The 23,557-nt window shown below is 38.6% G+C and overlaps 1 protein-coding gene across 3 annotated transcripts in view; it reads right to left on the bottom strand.

Annotated features, from left to right (window-relative positions):
- The window catches only part of trappc9 (trafficking protein particle complex subunit 9), a 280,127-nt gene that overhangs the window by 196,311 nt on the left and 60,259 nt on the right, over window positions 1-23,557 (bottom strand). For all 3 annotated transcript variants that reach the window (XM_057828240.1, XM_057828241.1, XM_057828242.1), the window contains 3 exons: window positions 10,352-10,478; window positions 10,140-10,272; window positions 6,200-6,363 (listed from right to left, as the gene is read on the bottom strand). In XM_057828240.1, the coding sequence (XP_057684223.1) occupies window positions 6,200-6,363; window positions 10,140-10,272; window positions 10,352-10,478 (424 nt within the window). The remainder of the gene's footprint in view (window positions 1-6,199; window positions 6,364-10,139; window positions 10,273-10,351; window positions 10,479-23,557) is intronic.

The following is a 23,557-nucleotide window of genomic DNA, read 5'->3' as shown; positions in this document are numbered from 1 at the left end:
GCATGCGTTCGCTAGCATTAGCACATCGTTCAAACAACCATACAACTGGCTCTAAGTGTCCGATCGCGGGTGGAAAACACACAACAACAACAGAAAAGATGATACACGCAGGCGTTGCCTCTGTAGAGATATTTTAAAAGCATAAAGAATGAACGTAGGTTCGCAGCCGTCTTACTCTCTCGCTAACTCGCCCACTCACTCACTCAGAGCTACGTAGCTGTCAGTCTTCTTCTGGCGTGCCATGTGAGCGCTCTTCTTCACGTAAAAAAGTGTGAGTTTGGCCCCGGGTGGGCATGAAAGCGCTACAAACTAAATGCATCCATTTCAATATAAAAAAGTCAATAATACAATTGAACATACATTGCCAAAGGCAGAACGCGAACGTGGCCGTAGCTATTAAGAGTTATTCAGATAACTATAGACTAAAGAACATGCTAACAAGTTTACAAAACCATTAGTGTCACTCCAAAACACCAAAATAACACCTGAAATTATATCATAATGAGTTAATAATTTCACACATAAGTCGCTCCTGAGTATAAGTCGCACCCCCAGCCAAAATATGAAAAAAATCGCGACTTATAGTCCGAAAAATAGGGCAAGTTTAAAAAGACACTGCTTAGTGATGACTTGTAACTCAAAAACTTGTAAGTTGAGCACTTCTAAGTCAAGATAAAACTACATAACCATTGGGAGGGGCTGTTTGTGTGAGGGTTTTGGCCTCTTTCTCACTCCTCACATTAATGCTAACACTTCATTAAATTGTCAAAAAGGGGTGTTCGTTTTGTCACTTCAAATGCTGCCAAACTTCATCTTCATCCTCAGCAACAGAGGACCCCGTCTCACGCTGGGGTGACTCGCGTTGCTGGAACACAAATCTTTTTGTCCCTCCTATGTCTTCCCATGGTGACTCACGCATCTTTTATTCATTCAGCACTCGATGAGAATTCAGAATTGTGCCAAGAGAGAGAAACTCGGAGACAAAACTCATCCAGGCTGTCAGGTTAGTGCCAAGGAGGTGGGTGGGTGAGAGCATGGTCGCGTGAAGGCCACCGATGATGCGGCCCGTTGCCATGGTGCCGCCTAGTGACACTGTGGCCTATACACCTGACCTTTAATTTGTCATCCTTGACAAATCTGCCTCCTCCTCCTCCTTCTCAGAATAATGAAACGGGGAGGCTATCGTTACCCAGCAAAAATGGTCCAACTTTACAGAAATTGCATACTACGGAGCGACAGATTTTCGACAGTGAGTAGAGAAAAAAACCCTGCATAATCTCGCAGTTCGCTAAATTGTGAAAAATCAATACGTGAGTGCACTGCTTAAAAGCTCAATATGATACATTCACAGTTCAAACCCATTAGTAAACAATGTCTTTGTTATTTCCCCCCAAAGTTATCAGTACTTTCTCTTGATTCCAATTAAAAAGGACTCACGGGAAGCCTTTCATAATGAAGTGGAAAAAAGAAGTGACAAAATTTGAATTAAAAAAAAAAGACTGAAACAAATGTTGCATGTCACAATGTCCACAAAAATCTGATCTGACATTAAAATGGCCTTCAAAAGGTCCCACTTTGCTCCGACGCGGCGAGTACATAATTGCTTGCTTAAGACTTTTTTTCTTCGGACTATCATGACACTGATTAAGCACATCAGAAAACAAACAAAAAACATTCACATAACAAACACTCCAAGTATAAATAACGGTTTTTGCCAGAGTTTTATCATTACAGTGAACGTCATACTAGAGCCGAAACGATTACTCAAATAACTACTTTAAAAATTGATCCAGGAATTTTCTCCGCCTCGAGGAATCATTTAATTTCACCAGATTCAAGCATGACGTTTTGCTCGGAGTATTTTTAATGCAGGACGACGCGCTGATGTCACGTACGTACAGGAAGAAGAGAGAGGCGGCGGATATACTGGTCCTTCTAAAAAAAAATTGAATATTGTGATAAAGTTCATTATTTTCTGTAATGTACTGATAAACATTAGACGTTCATATATTTTAGATTCATTACAGACAACTGAAGTAGTTCACGCCTTTTATTGTTTTAATATTGATGACTTTGGCAAAAAAGTCAAGAAAAACCAAAAATCCTGATCTCAAAAAATTTGCAAATCGTGAAAAGGTACTCTAAAGAAGCTACTAACCTAATCATATGAATCAACAAATTAACTCAAAACGACTGCGAAAGATTGCTGAGGCTTTTTAAAACTCCCAGCCTGGTTCATTACTCAGAATCGCAATCATGGGCAAGACTGTCGACCTGACTGCTGTCCAGAAGGCCATCAATGACATCCTCAAGCAAGAGGCTAAGACACAGAAAGAAATTTCTGAGCAAATAGGCTGTTCCCAGAGTGCTGTATCAAGGCACGTCAGTGGGAAATCTGTGGGAAGTAAAAAGTGAGGCAGGAAACGTTGCACAACCAGAAGGGGTGACCGCACCCTGACAAAGATTGTGGAGAAGGGCCGATTCCAGACCTAGGAGGACCTGCAGAAACAGTGGACTGAGTCAGGAGTAGAAACATCCAGAGCCACCGTGCACAGGCCTGTGCTTGAAATGGGCTACAGGTGCCGCAATGTCCAGGTCAAGCCACTTTTGAACCTGAAAAAGCGGCAGAAGCACCTGACCTGGGCTACAGAGAAGCATCACTGGACTGTTGCTAAGTGTTCCAAAGTACTTTTTTCAGATGAAAGCAAATTTTGCATGTCATTCGGAAATCAAGGTGCCAGAGTTTGGAGGAAGACTGGGGAGAAGGAAATGCCAAAATGTCTGAAGTCTAGTGTCAAGTACCCAAAGTAGTGATGGTCTGGGGTGCTATGTCAGCTGCTGGTGTTGGTCTACTGTCAATGCAGCTAGTTATCAGGAAATTTTGGAACACTTCATGCTTCCATCTGCTGAAAAGCTTTATGGAGATGAAGATTTCATTTTTCAGCACGACCTGGCACCTGCTCACAGTGCCAAAACCACTGGTAAATGGTTTACTGACCAGGACATTACTGTGCTCAACTGGCCTGCCAACTCTCCTGACCTGAACCCCATAGAGAATCTGTGGGATATTGTGAAGAGGAAGTTGAGAGACATCAGACCCAACACTGTGGATGAGCTTAAGGCCGCTATCGAAGCATCCTGGGCCTCCATAACACCTCAGCAGTGTCACAGGCTGATTGCCTCCATGCCACGCCGCATTGAAACAGTCATTTCTGCAAAAGGATTCCCGACCAAGTATTGAGTGAATAGCTGATATAATTAATTGAAGGTTGACTTTTTTTTGTACTAAAAAACACTTTTTTGTATTGGTAAGATGAAATATGCTAATTTTTTGAGATAGGGATTGTTGTTTTTTCTTGACTTTTTTGCCAAAATCATCAATATTAAAACAATAAAAGGCTTGAATTACTTCAGTTGTGTGTAATGAATCTAAAATATATGTGAGTCTAATATTTGTCAGTACATTACAGAAAATAATGAACTTTATCACAATATGCTAGTTTTTGGAGAAGGACTAGTATTTGATCTCAACCATACATAAACATAGAGGTAACGATGAAAAAGCCGGCGAAAGCGAAGGGAAAGGCGCAGAGAAAAAGCAGAAAATGTCAAAAGTGTGGGAGCATTTCAAGCGGGATACCAAGGCTACAACTGTGTCATGTATTCACTGTAAAGCCTAATTTAAGCTTCTGCGTTGCGGTGACAGCATAGCAACGGTGTTGAATCTACGTCGTCGCTGAGCATTCGAAGTTCGGCTTAAAGGGAACGTTTCCTCTGTAATTCACCACTAAGCCACTAGAGGGGTCTTTATTCTCATATACTTGAAGTGTAAATGCAAATAAGGCACAGACTCACAGTGAGCAAATGTACAATGTGTACACAATAAATGGTAGAGTCCACAAACCAAAAATACGACAAAGTGATAAAAAGCTGGCAGTTTTTGGCCAGGGTCACCGCTTGGTGTGGCCATTCGCTTCCGAACACGCATATACTTGTCTTTTTTCCATTTTTTATGCATTCCCTGACCTCTAGCCCCGTATTTTCAGCATTCTCCTTCCACGAATTGCTTGCCATTTTGCAATCTTTATAATGCCTTGACAAAACATTGTAAAGGTGGTTGTACTTGTGGACCTCTTCGATGATCCTCTCGTCGGCTCAGTCCATTTTTTAGTATAGCAAAGAATGCTTGTAAATGGCGGTGATTTAGCACTGAACCAGAAACAACAGTCTGAGCAGACCAATCACAGTCCATTGACGTCAAATCACCACGCGTTGACGTGACACATCGTCAGGATTTTGTGGAGGTGCACGTCAGGCTATGGCATAGGGTCGTAAATCGGGTCTGCGTTGACGGCGTAGGTTTTTTTTTTGTTTGTTTGTTTGTTTTTTTACCAAACATTTTAGGTCAGGTGTGTGCCCAATCACTGATGAATGGTTTAAAGGTGCCCTGCCCACTATAAAACACACACCTGTTAAGAAATGTCTTGATTAGAAGCATTGTCTGATGTGCTTCATGGCTCGGTCAAAAGAGCTGTCTGAAAAGCTGCGATCAAGGATTGTTGATTTGTATAAAGGATACAAAGGATACAAAATCATCTCTAAAAGTCTGGATGTTCATCAATCAACAGTCAGACAAGTTGTCTACAAATGGAGAGAGTTTGGCACTGTTGCTCGTCTCCCAAGGAGTGGCCGTCCACCAAATAAGACGCCAAGAGTTCAGCGCAGAATACTCAGAGGTAAAATAGAACCCTAGAGTGTCTGCTAAAGACTTACAGAAATCACTGGCACAGTCCAATATCTTTGTGCACACATCAACTATATGTAAAACTATGGCCAAGAATGGTGTTCATGGAAGGACTCCATGGAGGAAGCCACTGCTGTCTAAAAAAAATGTTGTTGCTCATTTACTGTTCACAAAAAGGCACTTGCATGAGTCACAGAAGTTTTGGCAAAATATTTACTGGACTGATGAAACCAAAGTTGAGTTGTTTGGGAGTAACAAACAACGTCATGTGTGGAGGAAAAATGGAACAGCTCACCAACATCAACACCTCATCCCCATCGTGAAGCATGGTGGAGGGAGCATCATGATTTGGGGCTGTTTTGGTGCCTCAGGTCCTGGAGAACTAGCAATCATTCATGGAAGAATGAATTCAAAAGTTTATCAGGATGTTTTGCAGGAAAACCTGAGGCAGGCCTGTCAGACAGTTGAAGCTAAAAAGAGGATGGATGCTGCAACAAGACAATGATCCAAAACAGAATTAAATCAACTTCAGAATGGTTTCAGAAGAACAAAATACACGTTCGGGAGTGACTTGAACCCCATTGAGATGCTGTGGCAGGACCTAAAGACAACAATTCATGCCAGACATCCCAGGAATCTGACGGAACTACAACAGTTTTGTAGAGAAGAATGGGCCAAGATTAGTCCTTATCAATGTGCCAGACTGATCTGCAGCTATATGAAGAATCTGGTCGAAGTTATTGCTGTCAATGGGGGGGGGGGCACAAAATATAAAATGTGATGGTTCACTTACTTATTTTCCCCCTTCTGTCATTGATTGCATACCATCCTCATGAAAATATGAAAACCTATAATTTTTGGGTGGTTCTAATTAAAGCAGACACTGTTTTTTCATCTTTGCGATTTTGACAAAGATCAGGTCCCATTTGATGGTGATTTTATGCAGAAATGTGAGAAATTCCAAAAGGTTTAAATAGTTTTTCATACCACTGTACATATAAAATAATACTCGATTACTAAAATATTTGATCGCTGCAGCCCTACATCATACTAAACCACTTCCTACAAACTAGAGGACTGCAGTTGACCTGTCTCATAAAATAACTGTGACCATCATTTATACCAAGCAAGGACAGTCTAAACTGCTACAATGGCGATACGCCACATCACCTGCACAAGTTTAAGTGTGCTCCTTCTAAAAATAGCACTGTATTTTTCACTCTGACTGAGAACTAAAGCAAAGAAATAAAAAAATGGCCAGTCTGAAAGTCAGACAGCAAAATAATGATGAGTGACCGCAATGATCTGAGGACGCGGAAACACAAGAGACACCCAAGAGGAACAATTGTCTTCAGGATTTTATGTTCACGGTAGAACAGATTTTACGTAAATGTTATAATGATGTTGAAACATTGACCTGTCGAAGTCTTCATGTGTCAAAACATCAGTACTAACCTTTGGTGGTGACGATTTTGGAGGTGAGCTCCAGACTCTCGATGTCCTCGGAGCCGATGTTCTCCAGGGTGATTGTCATCTGCTGACCCTCGCCATTGAACAGCTGCACAGAAACAGTGCTGGAGATTTCTTCTTTGGACATAGGTTGAGGTGTGTGGGCTGATCTGTGTGGGAATAAAGAAAAGGTTAACATTGGATAATGTGCATGTCTTTCATTTGCATTGAAACGCAGCTGAAGGGGAATACGACGAAACCACGTACTGTATATTTACGTTTTCAGTATTTAAAATTTTTGGGATTTATACTTGTCGGTGTTGTGTTTTTATCTGAAACTAATTGAGCATTTATTTTCAAGTAAAAAGGCATTTGAAAGAAACATTTATAGGAGGGAGCAGCTACATTTATGCAACAATTATGACAGGACTCTAGCTAACGTAAATGTTTGATTGGTTCAATTCAAGAAAGGAAAGTACTACAACTTTTGTTGCAAAGAAACAAAAGACATGCGACTTTTTGCATGCTGAGAAGCCTCCTCTGATGTCAAAACTGAAGGTCTATCAGAAGACCCTGGGGACCACCTATTACATTTGTATTCTCTTTGCCGCATGTCTCTCCTACAGTAGTCTTGGAAGCCGAAAAAGAACAAAAAGATCCTCCACATCAAAAGTGTTGTACTTGAAGGCGTGAAGGTTTTGCCGCGGTTATGCTTTCAGCAGGATCAGAAGCTTGTTTCCTCGCTGTAATTCAATTCATTCCCTTCTCTCATGTTGCTCGCAGGGGGGAGCCTGCGTCTTGCACATGTAAACAAAATAGGCTGGCTTTTTGCAAATCAAAAGTGGCAAAATGTGTCCTTGCTAAAATCCCTGCTAATTGGAGGGTGCCATTGAACAAAGTTCACAAAAGTGGTAATGACTAAGACACAATGCTGAACAGAGCTGGCGTCACCTCTGTCAAGCGGGGTTTAGCAAAGGTGTTTGTATTTCACAAAATCTATGTATCCAAGCTACAGAACTATATGGTAGTGAATATCGATTCAATTAAACTGAATTGCACAGAAGTCAAATGAGAATTGTACTGCAATATATTAATAAATGCAACTGAACTAGCGGTGCAACGATTAATCGATTAACTCGAGTAATTCGATTAGAAAAAAAGATTCAAATTAAACTAGGCCTGCAAGGAGGACTGAACGGGCCCTCGCAGTTTGGCGCAACTTGGACGGCACGCAGGTCAGGGTGGTGGCAGATCGTCCCTCTCTCATCATTTCATGAGAACCTAATTTAAACTCGCCTCTTTTTGAGGGATTAAAAATTCACACACCTAGGAGAAAAAAACCCTATTGAAGAGGGTCCTGCAAAAAAGGAGGTGCTACTGAGCTGTGCAGCCATGCCCTTATTCCAAAACCAAAATTCAACCTTCTAACTGGGCCAGTTCCACCAAGTGTGCTGGATTTCGTGACTCTGTAAACTGTGTAAGTCCCTGAAAAAAAATCTGCTTTCTTTTAATGGCGAACTAATGGTTGTCATGGCAACAGACAAAGGCATGTTGACATGGGCCTTAAAATGTAGTATTACAAAAGGTCTTGTAACTACAATGACCAACCTGAAAAGAACTGGACATGTAAAATGAGCGACTTTCTGTTGCCACTATAGGTGGGAATCTTGGGACACCTAACGATTCGATTACGATTCAGAGGCTACGATTCAATTATACACCGATTATTGATGCACTCCCGCTAGCTGTCAGCTGCTTTTAATGTTTCGTACATTTGTTACAAAAATTGTACAAAAATCCTCTCAGGCTTAAATAAACTACTATTTCAGTATCAAGTTAACAGTTCAAAACCGTAAATAAAATACTGAAGTCCTCATTCTGTATCAGCAGCTTTAAACTACATTCATTTAATTTTGTGAATCAACCTTTAAAGTTGTTAATATTTTTCCCGTTATTCCATAATTTCCCTTCCGTCTACTTTCGACATGTGAAAGATTTAAAATTGGTTCATCATTTAAAGATAGATTCAAGTCAAGATTTTGCCAATTTAGCAGTATTTTGGATAAAAAGTTAATTAGCATTGCTCGAAGGCTACAAAAGCCTTCCAGAGAAGCTTTAAGATGGCGGCTGTTTGCCAACTCCGCCGAGTTTGTCATTTCGCATCTGGTTCTTTATCCATTTGATATCTACCGTAGCATTGTGTGGCCGTAATTTGTAGCGGCTGTCGGCCACAGTAAGGTATTGTTGCTTTTTTATCTGGCGGCATGAGTTGAGCCAGATCCGTGAGTTGACCATTATGTTTACTCTCGGTCCTTTCCTCATTGCGTCCCGAAAACCGCGCTGTGTTTTAAATACGCTTTACTTGGCATATTTCAATCAGTCGGAATTTGGATGTATGTGAATCGTTCTCTAATCTTCAGCGGCCGAATCGCGAATTATCTAAGAATCGGACATTTCGTATGCCTCTAGCTGCCACTAGTTGGCGCTGCAGAGTTGAACCAAATGACCCCTACAGGAGCCTTCAGGGTACGACTCTCGCCAAGCACGAGAAGTTTGCCGCATATACTGTATGTTGTATATCTGCCAAGTTATGACTGTTTGTGGCGGGCGGGACAAAATGGGGTTGGGCATTTTCACTTTCCTGTTTGGACCCCTCTGCTTCAACCAACCCTCAATATTATGGGTCCACTTTCCTTTGTTGCACTGGGATTTGCTTACGTCACGCCAGTGCTATGTTCTGTTAGTTTTGAATGTTTCTTTCATGTTGGGAAGCGGGGGTGAACGCCAGTTAACATTTTAAAAAGGCAGAGAAACTGTTAACGGCACGGACTCGGTGATGCCCTACACTGTTAGCTCGCTATTAGCCCGCTAGCTTATTGAGTAGCGTTCAATTTTACTGCTGGACCGGTGCCACTAATAGCTGTCGGTTTCCTTGTTGAATTATCAAAGATTTGGACCTTATTTCCCTCGGTATTATTGTGCAGCCATTGAGGTATGTTTTTGTAAGCAGATATGTCTCTATTGATTTACTTCCAAGCATTTTTGTACACTCTTTGTCATTATTGTATTGTATTTTTTAATAGTGTGTTCATAGTTCGACATATAATACATGTTTTTGGATAGTTATTTGGAGAGTGAGTAATTAGGGTTGCTTAAAGGGTTCATTCCATTTTATGTTGAAATTATGTCGACAGCGTAGGAATGAAACTCGATCGCAGCCCAGGGACCACCTGTAGTCCAAAAAATTACGGTATCCATTTTTGGAAAATAAATGGTAAATGGTGTTATACTTATAGAGCGCTTTTCCACCAAAATAGTAAGTCTTTCACGTAGCACTAATGGGAATCTTTTTCTACCGAATTTTGAAATTTCTTAGCACACTGGTAAATATGAAACGGGATTGCCACAGAAGCATTAAAAATGCATTTTTCCTCTATGAAATGTACATTTTAAACTCTAACATGTTTTGTAACTTATTTTTACAGGTTTGCACATGTTTTTAAACAAAAACATGTTTTGTATTGTATATTCCTTGTATATCCTTGTTGTGTTTTTTTTTGTGGGTGTCCGCTGAGGAAAGTTTGCAGCAACTGTCAGGATGTTGAATTCTGAGAATGTGGGGAAAGGCAGCTCAACAAAAAGCACACACCATCAACAACAAAATGGACTGGGTTTATTATTATTTCATGCATCTGAAGTAAACGTTCAAAAACTGCAAAGTTCCTTGAAACATTGTTGAGGCAACTTTGCTCCTCGGGCTTACACCAAGGCCAAATTAAAAACAAAAAAAAAAAATTAATAACACTACACCAATTTCTTCTTGGTCTAATCCCCAGCCTTCAAAATGTAGTCCTAATCAAATCAGCAAACATGTTGAAAAACCTGGATTTCTTAGCAGAGTTGACAGCTATACAGTGAAGATACAGTATGAAAGTGTTTCTCTCACCGTGGTAGTGACGTACTGAGCTGGAGACGAGGAAGCGAGGGAATGACTTCAACCAGGCATCCGTCAGTCTTGACGCCTGGCAGACCATCCAGTAGACAATCACTGTTTACACCAAACACCGACGTGTGGTAGCCTTGGATCAAACGGGCAATTATTGACCTTTAGATGGCTTTGGATTTTGGAAAACAGGGTTCAGATGAGATGCAACTCACCGTGCACGGTGATATTGCCAGAGGTTTGTGGGACACCAACCAAAGTGACAGGGTAAAGACCGGATTCTGCAGGCAGCGACAGCGCAGCAGGAAGCGACTCAAACTCGACTCCGGAGGTCAGCAAACCCTAAATCCAATGGAGGAGGAACAGACTTACTATATGTAACTGATGTAAAAGTTACAGAGCATCTGAGGTTCACCCTTATCACTAAAAAGCTTTAAATGATTGCATTCACACCTGAAAACAGAGTTTTTGATTCAAACTGACCAAAGCGGGGTAGTGTGCCATGTCTCTCTAGCAGAGGTGGATAAAGTAGCCAAAAACTGTACTCAAGTAAGAGTAGCATTACTTCCAAAATTATATTAATAAAGTTAAAGTAGTCATCCACCAAATGTACTCAAGTACAAATAAAAAAAGTATTTGGTGAAAAGAATAATCAAGTAATGAGTAACATTGTGAGTGACTGCTTACAAATTTGTTTGATTCTTTTTTTTTTTTTTAAACAAGATTTTTTTTTTCTCAGCACAAAGTTATCAGTATGAACTGTTATTACAGTGATACTGTACAATAACCCATTACATAACCACATTAAGCCAAAGTAATACAAGAAAAAAAAAAGTCATTGAATTCCAGCACGAGAAAAAAAAATGACAGAAATGAAGCATTATTCATCCAAAGAGCATGAGTGCCCTCTAGTGTAAATAATAGTTCCTTGTTTGAATAGTGAATGCTGTAGTTCCTTCATGGTTACTATTATGAAACTAAAAGGATCATATCTCCGGTTTTCCGTGGTCAAACGGTGCCAAATAAAGACTGGGCTTTCGAGTCATGTTGAGGGCAGAACTCCATATCAAATACTTTATTTTTTACAGTGCTTTAAAGACACCACGTAACTGAACAGGCTGGTGTGATCATAGAACAGCAAGCTTGCATCTGATTGGTATAATGGAGTCATGTGATTATTGTTGCGACGTCTCATTGGTGAAATTGGTAGAGCTACTCTTGGCATCGCTGGGAAAAAAATGAAATAAATCTAATCTACTTCTGTGTAGCCCAAAGTAGCAGAGTAAAAATAGCGTTTTTTTTTTTTTTTTCTTCACAAATCTACTCAAGTAAAAAGTATGGCTTAGGAAAACTACTCTTACAAGTACATTTTTCTCAAAAGGTTACTCAAGTAAATGTAACTGAGTACATGTAACGCATTACTACTAGAGATGTCCCGGATCGGGTCCGATCACGTCATTTTCAAAGTATCGGAATCGGCATAAAAATATCGGACATGCCTTTTTTTAATATATATATATATTTTTTTTTAATCAAATCGTTTTCTAAATGTATTTAACGTTACAGACATAATATGTTACACTCATCCAAAGTCTTTAGTTTAGGCTTAAGGTAGGGTTATCAAATTTATCCCGTTAACGGCGGTAATTAATTTTTTTTTTTAATTTATCACGTTAAAATATTTAACGCAATTAACGCATGCGCTGCACGACCCACTCACGCATTGTCGCGTTCAATCTGTAATGGCGCCGTTTTACCTATATATAGAGCTAAAAGGCAGCGTAAAATGGGTAGAGTGAATTCTGGCAGCCTTTGGAGCCTTTTTTTAATTGGCTAAAGCCTTACAATCCCTCTCCCTATGATTAGAAATATCGTGGGAAGCAATGTGGGGAAGAAAGGTAGTAATTGATCTTTTTCTAAACACCCAATGTTATCTCCCATTGCAGAGAAGATATATCAATTGGTACCACTACACAGAGTCATGGTTGCAATTCCCATCATGCATTTGGGCAGAACAGTTAACTGGCTACAGTATCATTTACTGAAAGCTAAACAAATACACTAGATGGCAATATTTAGTCACAATATACAAAGTTACATTTACCCTTTAAGAATTACAAGTCTTTCTATCCGTGGATCCCTCTCACAGAAAGAATGTTAATAATGTAAATGCCATCTTGAGGATTTATTGCCATAATAAACAAATACAGTACTTATGTACTGTATGTTGAATGTATATATTCGTCTGAGTTTTATTTTTTTCTTAATGCATTGCCAAAATGTATATGATCAGGAAAAATTATCGGGAATGATTGGAATTGAATCGGGAGCAAAAAAAAAAAAAAAAAAAGCAATCGGATCGGGAAATATCGGGATCGGCAGATACTCAAACTAACTCAAACTCTATTTAAAAAAATAAATAAAAGGAACCAACAAGTTGCTACAGACCCACAGACGTCCAATCCGTGTACAGAGAGAGGGATGGCAGCCTGCATTTTTTTTTTTTTTTTTTTAAATTGCTTATGAATTCCGTCCACAATACTGATTTTCTCCAACTAATGAAAGGAAAGCAGATCACCATATTTCCAAAGAGTAACTGAACTAACCTGCATGTAGTCACGCACAGGCAGCATCCAACTGATTCACTGTAAGCATACACTGACTGAAATGCGTTCCATGCAACATGCAATCACACCGCCTTTTGACAGAGTGCATTTAGATTCCTGGTACACGCTGTGCGAGACAGACCGCAGTGACGCAACGACTACATCAATCCGTAACAAGCAGACACTACCTCACAGAGAAAAAGGCCGCCTAAGATGCAGGAGCTTTTAAAGCTTTCATTTAGAACGTCCTTGGTATAATTGTAAGTAAGGCGCAAAGTAGGAGAGAGTATCGCCGGTAACCTATTGGAAATCCTTCATTTAGCGTTTGGCCTTGAAAAGGTTAATTACTCTGTTTTACTAACAGTAACGATCAGAACTGTGAATTGTACTGTTTGAGCCACTGCTGATCGACTTCTTTTAAAATCACCCTCAGAATTTGTTGATTCAGGTAGGCAATTGAGAACAGTTTACAATGCGTACCTGGAGGCCTCTCTGTTGATATTGTGGCAGTAAATTGAAAATGACTTTGGCAATTATGTGTGTCAAGGTTGCAACCACTAATCCATTAATAAATTAGTTGCCAACTAATTTTATAATCGATTTTTGCTGGCAGCTATGAGCAGTCCCGTTTGGGTCCTTGTTTGTGTGTAATGAGAGGCATCGCCAGTGATTAGAGCAAGAGAGAGAGAGTTCACTGCTGCTGCTGTTGGGTTGGCAATTTAATTATATCACAAAGTGTCGAGAGTTACCGTAATTTTTACACTATTAAGGCGCACCTGTCTATAAGCCGCCACCCACCAAATTTGACACAAAAACGGCATTTGTTCATAGATAAGCCGCACTGGATTATAAGCAGCAGCTGTCCTGATTGTATGGGATATTTACACCAAAAGATTTTAATCGGTAACACTTTATTTGACAGTGGCATCATACGACTGTCATAAGACCAAATGAACCACCATGAACCTTTGAACCAATTGGCTGCAAAGCTTCATTGCTTCAAGAAGCTTCATTTGGCCATCACTGCTCCCTTGTGGGAGACAGTCAACCCCTTTTGCCACCTGGTGTCAATGTCCAACATGCCTCCTAGCATGCATTGCAGTGCAACAGATGTAAATAACAATCAAAATTCATGTTCTGTGCCAATGATTTCTTCAGTTACTGTTACAGTTGTTTCATTATTTGCTAGTTATAGTATCTGGTAACACTTTATTTGACAGTGACACCATAATACTGTCATTGCACAATCATAATTATGACATGAAACTGTCATTAGCATTAGTGAATGCTTATAGCAGATGTCATTTAGTGTTATCCGGAAAATGATCTTACTTTTAAATGGAAGTAAAAGATCCAAGCTGGACATAAATGGAGTTAGTGACATAATTTGCTGGATGACACATAATGACATCTGTCATCAGCATTCAGTAATGCCCATGATAGTGTCATGTCATAATTATGACTGTCTTATGAAAGTTTTTTTTGATGCCGCTGTCAAATAAGGTGTTACCTATTAACCCAAATAAATCAACAAATAAGCACTGGACTATAAGCCGCAGGATTCAAAATGAAGGAAAAAAGTAGCGGCTTATAGTCCGAAAATTACGGTAGATCTTTTGTGTTGTTAGATCCAGGGTGCTTCTGTCAGAGAAGAGTAAATGATTGTTTTTAAATGATTTTTTGTATTCTTTGTTGATGAGATGTTACAACTTAGCACGGAGCGCTTAGCTAGTTAGCGATTATGCTAATTACTGTCTGAAGTGTCCACTTGTATTGTGTTGTGGAGAAGCATATTAGCACTTGACTTAATGTTAGATAATAAAGTTGTCTAATTTTTTTTTTTTTTTATAAAGAATCCACACACATACACCAATATATAACTGCTTAGAGATTTGGATTGTATTTATGAACAACTGTTTGATAAAGAAAACAGATTCATTGCTGTCTGCCTCCTTTTTCTATTTTGTTGTTTAGTTTGCTTAAAGGGAACCTCGGATTTAAATACTTGTAAGCTCGAATAAGTCACAATTGTTCTCTTTTACCAAAATATGTTATTAGAAACACATAAAATATTGCCATTGATTTAAAAATATTTAAAAAAAAATATTTTGACCTACGGAGGGCGCTATGCTTTACGGACGGTGAGGGTGATGACGTAGATTGTCGTTGTCACTCGACGAATACTACCGGGTTACTGCAATTCCTTCTCCGCGGCAAGACGTCAAACACATGCGCTCATCGGTTAAAAGTGGCGAGTATTTACTGTGTGTCTTTTATTACCTTTTCATTGCCTCAAAATACTTTTGCATGTGTTTCCTTCTCATACTTTTTAGCATTGTGTTTTCTTGTGGTAGCTTTAAAGCAGATTGTTGATCTGTTGACCACATTAGTCACATAGCGTATTTAAACCACCCTTATTTGATATTACTACGTTTAAGTATTTTCTTAAGGCATCTTTAGTGTGTTTTGTCTTTATGCATCTAAACAAAACAAGCTGAAAGCACACGGTAGTACGCTGGGTGTCAAATTTGCCTCTTGTAACTTTTCGCCGGTGTAGCATATTTTGGAAGAACGCTTTTTTTCCCCCCTACTTTCGTCACGTCTCATCCCATCTTTCCTGTTCATTTTGCTTTTGCTGCTCATTTTGTGAAATATCGATAGTGCTGTCATGCCCATTAATGTTCCTCTCGGGTTCAAATTGAAAGGGTTAAACAGATGACATGTTTATGTCGCAAGAGTCCTTCCTACACAGCAAGACGTCAAACACATGGGCACATCGGTTAAAAGCGGCAAGTCCTTACTATTTGTGTTTTTATTGAGTCTTTTAATACCTTTTCATTGCCTCAAAATTCTTTTTGCATGTTTCCCTCTCATACTTTTAAGCATTGTGTTTTCTTGTGGTAGCTTTAAAGCACATTGTTGATCTGTTGACCACATAGCATATTTATACCACCCTTATTTGATCCTCTACTTCTCAAGTCACTACGTATCATCAGATGATTCCAGTCCATTGTTGGATGCATTACTACGTTTAAGTATTTTCTTAAGGCATATTTAGTATGTTTTGTCTGTATGCAGCTAAAAAAAAAAAAAAACACACTGAAAACACACGGTAGTACTTTTGGTGTCAAATTAGTCTCTCGTAATACATTTCGCCGGTGTAGCACATTTTGGCAGAACACCGATTTTTCTACCCTCATCTCATCCCGTCTTTCTTTTTCATTTTGCTTTTGCTGCTCGTTTTGCGAAATATCGACAGTGCCGTCATTAACTCTTTCACTCCCAGCCATTTTCACCAGAGCAAGGCCGTTCGCTCCCGGCCGTTTTTTCTGGATTTTGACTGATTTTGCAAGGCCCACAGAAAATTCTGTTCTATTGCTATATAAACTTTGAACCCACCAAAAGAAAGATTGGACTCTCTTCTTTCAGCAGAAAAAAAAAGTAAGTTCGTATCTTTTTCCATTCTTTAGAAATCAGCATTAGAAAATAGCTTAGTTTGAGCAATTTTCCAATTTCTGATGAAAAAACGGAGAAAATGAGCTTTTTGTAAACGCATACATTTCAAACATAACTTTGACTTTAACAAAGCTATTTTTTGCATTAGTTACATCCAAAACATCTGAATAATGTTTTCCTTTTACAAAATACTATGAACAACCAGACAAATAGAGCTTTAGATAGAATACTAACAATTTATTCACACACAACGACTGAGAGATGACGGTTTGTCGCCGAGATGACGCCGTTGTCGCCACGTCAGCTGTGTAAACTTTTCCCTCATCGTTGTCTGTCTCAAAAAATGGATTATTTTTGCATTTCTGCGGGGTCTGCTAGGCGAGCCGCTCCACGGGGGGTTTCACTCGTTTTGCACGACCGTCCAGCGCCTGGTGTCCCAGGCGTCCTCTCGTTGTTTTGTCCGGACGGAGCGCCGCCTGGGCTCAATCCGCCAGCGCTTTGACAATGCTGGCCGGCCGTTCACTGCTGTTGAATCGGCTTGTCTAGTCTTCCAAAATGCGTTACTGCCCTCCAGTGGCCAGTTTTACTGCTTTAAAATTGGTTTGGAGCGTTTTTCTTTGTTTCTCAGATACAGCGGAAGCTATATATGCTTCTTATAAAAAAAAACCGCAAATGACGTATAAATACGGTTGCGGGACAGTTGAGCATTTAAAAATAAAACGTATTTATACGGTTCCGGGAGCAAATGAGTTAATGTTCCTCTGGGGTTCAAATTGAAAGGGTTGAACAGAGGACGTTTATGTCGCGAGAGTCAAACTGTGGAAGCTCGGCAGCGTAACCATGTGACGTCAACAACAACGGCAACTACTTTTACAAATTGTACGGAAACAAAAACATCAAGAGGGCTTTCAATATCCAATTATTTTAACTCATAATAACGTTCATCTTTTAAGAACTACAAGTCTTTCTATCTGTGGATCCCTTTAAAGAAAATAAATTAGTCATTGACACAATTTATATCGGCGCAGAAAAAAACGTCAGTCAGCAGCACTTTTTTTTATTATTATCGACCGAACACAAATTTTGTCCTAATTTGTGGACTGAGAAAAACCTAACAAGTTATGTGCTTAAAACAGTACAGTTGTAGACTACAGTACAAATTATATCAGGTAGCTGAAATAAAAACATTTTGAAGGAAACAGTCATACATTTTGTCTTCATTGCTACTTACCACATGCTTAAAAACAACTTCAAGGTAAATTGTGAAGGTAATTAAAAAAGTGACATCAATACGATTAATTGTTTAATTAATCGCCCAATTAATCGGTTATAAAAATACTCGTTAGTTGCAGCTCTAATGTGTGTCCATCCACACATCCATGCTATCCTCACTTACATTTGGCAGAGAGCCTCTCCACCGCATGATTCTACAACAGCACCTGAAGTTAACCGCTGCTGCACAGCTGCGAGAGGCTTATGTCTCCATCTGCTACCTGATCATTGCACCTCGAGACGTGGGGGGTGTGGGGCAGTAATGAGATGCTTGTCACTGTTTGACCCCATCTTTCTGGGAAATTGCGCTCCAAATATGAGTTACCAGAAATCAAAGTGCACACGAGTCAACCAAGACTTGACAACGGCGGATTTTTCTATGATATTTGTCGAAATTATTTTTCACTCAGCCGTTACAAGCGCCAGATGTGAATAGAGTGATGGTATTTGTAACATCTGAAAGTAAGTGATGCAAATATTTTTCCAGTTGGTCTAAACATTTTCTAAATGATCCTGACTGGATACTTTGGTTTATTTTCCGGATATTTTGGGTGACACATGTGAGAGCGGTGAATCCAACAACTAGATGTATAACACAATTACCGGCTACTTCAAAGCTGCGGCACATTTATGTGACAAAATGTTTCTAATACATGCAGAAGTCACTTTTGAAAAATAGTACATTGCTTGTAAGCTTCATATCATCTTGATAGCTATAACAGTGTTTTTCCTAGGCGGAAGTTTAGTTAGCTAAATGAGTACATTATGGCATGAACAGAAATTGCACAGCTCGTCAGAGGAAGAGAAATATATAAAGTGAGCCTGCTATCATGAGAATCAAATAAGATGTTGCATGAAAAATAGGTTTTGTAGAATAGTTATTTTCCATGTGAACCAATGATGCTCCTGTAGTAGGCCTGTCGCGATAACATTTTAGTAGGCAATATACTGTCTAATAAATTATTGCCGATATGCAATTATTGTCATTTTTTAAACCAATTCAACCCCTAATGTTGTGACAAAACATCCCAAAAAATAAACCATTCAAATGCAATAAATTATTATTCTTGAATAAAACGCAAACCATAATAAAAATAATCTTAAAAAAAACAAAAAAAACATTCACACAATGCATAATGAGTCATCTGAAAGCTAGCTAAGTGCAGAATACAGAATAGGTGAAAAACCCGCCATTTTTGTTCTCTGCCAATTAGAGCACATCAAAAGTGTTTATTTCATCCAAAATAATTCATCTTAAGCGCGCGTGTCATTTTAAAGCTATTCGTAGTGTTAAATATGAAATATGTGAGATTAATTCCAAAAATCTTAATTTCCCTGTTGAACATGCTGTGCTTTTATTTTGAAATGTTCACCGGAAATACATTTGCTAAGCCGCTAACCCATAAACTTCATAATATATTGACACGGGACGCGGGGCCGATTAATAGGGGGCCTATCTCCGTCAAAGCTGACCGAGTGGAATCACAGACAATGAGCTTTTTACATTGAAAATTCTTGTGAATAAATGCTTAAATCCCTGAATTCTTTATAGATATGCATGCAAAACAGTCTAGATTCTTGGTTAGCAGCAAAAAATGGGCAGTTAGCATTTATTTTACGTATATATGTCGAAGGTAGGGCTAGTCTTTAAGCCACTGTGGCGCCGCCTTATCACCACAAAAAGCTTTTAACGTTGAAAATTATTGTGAATAAATGCTTAAACCCCTGACTTCTTTATAGATATGGACGTTAAACAGTCTCGATTCTTGGTTAAGAGAAAAAAAAAAAAAAAAAAACGGGCAGCTCGCATTTATTTTACGTAAATATGTCAGATGTGCTGCTAGTCTTTAAACCACTGTGGGGCCGCCTTATCACCACAAAGAGCTTTTTACGTTGAAAATTCTTGTGTACAAATGCTTAAATCCCTGAATTCTTTATAATATATGAACGTAAAACAGTCTCGATTTTTGGGTATCAGCAAAAAACCGGGCAGTTAGCATTTAATTTACGGAAATATTGCAAATTATGACAGCAATGCCATAGCGGTTAATTTCTCCCATTGATTTTTTTCTCACAACGTTTCAAGATGCATGGATGCATGGTACGGAAAATATAATAATTACTTAAGCTGTCCCTATCGATCGGAATGCCGATCGATCAGGTCCGATCACGTCATTTTCAAAGTATCGGAATCGGCAAAAAAATATCGGACATGCCTTTTTCAATATATATACTGTATATATTTTTTTTTTAATTAAATCATTTTCTAATTGTATTTAACGTATTTAACACTCATCCAGAGTCTTTAGATTTGGCTTAAAGTAAGGCTATCAAACTTAGCGCGTTAATGGCGGTAATTACATTATAATGTTTAACGCAATTAACGCATGCGCTGTACTACCCACTCACGCATTGTCGCGTTCAATCTATAATGGCTCCGTTTTACGTATACTGGACTGTCTCAGGAAATTAGAATACACAATATTCTAATTTCCTGAGACAGTCCTGCGTATATATACAGGACTGTCTCAGGAAATTAGAATACACAATATTCTAATTTCCTGACTGTCGGCAGCCTTTGGAGCCTGTTTTTAAATGGATAAAGCCTTACAGTCCCTGTCTCAACAATTAGAAATATTGTGGGAAGCAATGTGGGGAAGAATGGTAGTGGTTGATCTTTTTCTTAACACCCTATGTTATTTTCCAGCGCAGAGAAGATATATCAATTGGTACCAATACGCACAGTCATGGTTGCACTTCCCATCATGCATTTGGGCAGAAGTTAAATGGCTACAGTATCATTTACTGAAAGCTCAACAAATACACTAGATGGCAATATTTAGTCACAAAACACAAAGTCACATCTATCCTTTAAGAATTACAAGTCTTTCTCCCTCTCCCTCTCACAGAAAGAATGTTAATAATGTAAATGCCATCTTGAGGATTTATTGTCATAATAAACAAATACAGTACTTATGTACTGTATGTTGAATGTATATATTCATCCGAGTTTTATTCATTTTTTTCTTCATGCATTGCCAAAATGTATATGATCGGGAAAAATGATCGGGAAAAATGATCGGGAATGATTGGAATTGAATCGGGAGCAAAAATAGCAATTGGTTGGGGAAATATCGGGATCGGCAGATACTCAAACTAAAACGATTGGGATCGGATCGGGAGCAAAAAAACATGATCGGAACAACCCTAATAATTACCTTGAATCACTGAACAAATCACTCTTGTTTGTATACGGTACAGCTTTTGTACTTTTTCAACCTAAATCAGGCGTTGGATCGCTGCATGTGTTTTAGAATAACTGCGACCAACTATGACCGATTGAAGCGGAGTGCGGGACGGTCTCCTACTTGAAAGTGTGGCGCATTGTCTGGGGAAGGTGTCACATCAATATCATTATGAAGTCTACGGCTAACCATAAGCTTTACATTCGGTCAAAAAAAAAAAAAAAAAAAAAAATGGGGACTAGTCTTCTATTTTCGTCATGCATGTGATGTCAGTGATTTTACCGACGTCATTTTTATTTACCGTGCGATAAATTGACTGATTTTATGTCGCAACACGTTCATCTGTTGGTTTCATAATCTTCACCAAAATATGCATGAAAACACATTCTCACTATCAGGATAAACGTTGGGCTATGTTAGTATTTCTTGAAAAGGAAAATGCTTTCCACTTAGAAAGCTGCCATTACCAGGGTGCTAATAAACGATAAAAAGGAAGCTAGAGTCGCTGATTGCCCAATTTAAACTTTATCCTACACAAAAAAAAAAAACACAATGAAGGGTCGTTTGTACCTCAATATAGGAGTTATCTACTCTGACAGGACGGGTTGTGCGAAGCCATAAAAGTAATGCAGCATGCACGGTGTGATGCTCCCCTGATGGCCTCTTACTGTCAAGCAGTGAGGAGTTTGCTCTCACCTCGAGCCGATACAGTATTAAATTGTCCAAAAAAGCTTTTAAGGGATCTTAATTGGGCTTTCTACGATAAACAAGTATGACCTGATGGGGTTTGGCGGTCAAGAATTGAACGCTTATGTAGATTGCTTTTTACAATGCAGCGGTTTGTTTAGTTTTGATATCGGTGGATAAGGGTGCTTAATTTGTAAATCAAAGTGCTGCAATGGGAAGTACATACTGTTTGATAGCCTAGGGATGACGAGTCAGATACAATTCCCATATAGAATGGACTGAAATTCATGGCATGCTCTGGGACTTACAAGCCTCAATTTTAGATAATATTGACGGTAAATGATGACAAGCGGAAAATAACATTTTAACCAAAAGTGCGAGTTCTTGCAGAAAAAATACATTTTTGGCACAAGGAACTCATACTTGTGTGAAAGATTTCCCATTTAGAGGTAGTCTTTTTTTAGTGTACGACAGCTCATGCAGACAACAACACAGATATGAAATAACAGCTTACTATTGTAATGCCCACGTGAGAGCGCACGGAATGAAAAGAGTAAGCAACAAAAAGCTACCGCAAGCCTGAATCCAAATCTTCCGCATACTCCCATCTCATCTATTCGCTTAAAGGCAATAAGTATATAACGCTACATAATACAACATCCAATATGGAATCACAGGAGTGTCAAAATTTAAAATAAATAAATAAATATAAAGGGAAATAAATTAATAAATAAATTTAAATATAAAAGTATATTTTGTCATTGACTTTTACTTTTTGTCATTGAAAAACACAAACGTAAAAAACAATGGCAATTTTTTTCTTTTTTTTTTGCTTTTTGTATTTCGCTTGTCATCGTCATTCTGATTGTCATTGTCTTTGCCTTTGCTTTTACCGAAAGGAATGGTCTGTCAGTCAAATAGCGTTAGGAGGGGCTTTCCAAACAGGAATAGTTGTCGATAGTTGATTACTCCACGTTTACCTGAAGCAAAGTGATGTCTCGGAGTAAGAGGGTTGAAATCTGTATCACGTGCGATTTTTGATTCATCACTTATTCGGAGAGATATGAAAAAAAAAATCCTATTCACAACTGCTTTGAGGAGCAGCTGACAGGCTGGATGGGTCCTCTCAGCCAACTACCCCATCACCGAGACAATCAAATTTAATGCCAGACCATTCCTTTCGGTAAAAGCAAAGGCAAAAAGACAATGACAAGCGAAATAGAAAAGGCAAAGAAAAAAATTGCCATCGTTTTTTCCGGTGGTGTTTTTCAATGACAAATAGTAAAAGTCAATGACAAAAATGCCATTTTTTTTAGTTTCTCAATGACAAAAAGTAAAAGTCAATTACAAAAATCGCCATTGTTTTTTTTTTTTTGTCTGTGCTTCTAAATGACAAAAAGTAAAAGTCAATGACAAAATATGCTTTTATTTATTCATTTAGAGTACATATATATATTTACACACGTATATTTCATTAAATGATTTTTTTTTTTTAATTTTGGCAAACTTATGATTCTATAATCCAAAGCCAATTGCTGCTGAATGTAATACAGTGATCCCTCGCTACTTCGCGCTTCAAACTTCGCGCCCTCAGTCCATTGCAGGGTTTTTTTTCCAATTAAAAAAATTAATTAATAAACAGAGTATTTTATAGAGCTGTCCCGATCCGATCACATAGTCTCTTACTCTTGCTCCTGACGCTTTTCTTGGTCAGGCAATGCACTGGAGTTGCTTAATAAAGTTAACAATGATTGACAGACGGTTAAGGTTTGATCTTGCTAGACGCGCTGACTTCAAAGTGCCGCATGGGTCAATCATTGTTTAAATTATTAAACAGTTGCTGCGGCAATTTATTGTGTGTAAGTGAGCAGCTTGAGCGGATTTGAGTGGACTCACTCAATGAAGCATTAAATGAAGACAAGCATTTTTCTACTTTATTCTTCTTTAGAAATAATTCAGTGGGACAGTAACATGTTTCAAACAATTATTACATTTGAAGTGCTTAAAAACTATTTAAATATCTACTAGTATACATATAAGTTTTAGGTTTTTTTTAATCATAATTTGGGGAAAAAAAGTGAAAAAACATGTCTGATATGTATCTACATTATTTCCTGTGCTAAATCTGAATTAATACATTGGACACGCAAAAAAA

This window comes from Corythoichthys intestinalis, chromosome 22 (genome assembly GCF_030265065.1).
Source record: "Corythoichthys intestinalis isolate RoL2023-P3 chromosome 22, ASM3026506v1, whole genome shotgun sequence".
In the NCBI taxonomy this organism is placed as follows: Eukaryota; Metazoa; Chordata; class Actinopteri; order Syngnathiformes; family Syngnathidae; genus Corythoichthys; species Corythoichthys intestinalis.
The sequence above is the reverse complement of the archived record's forward strand: the minus strand, read 5'-3'. Positions and strand labels throughout refer to the sequence as shown.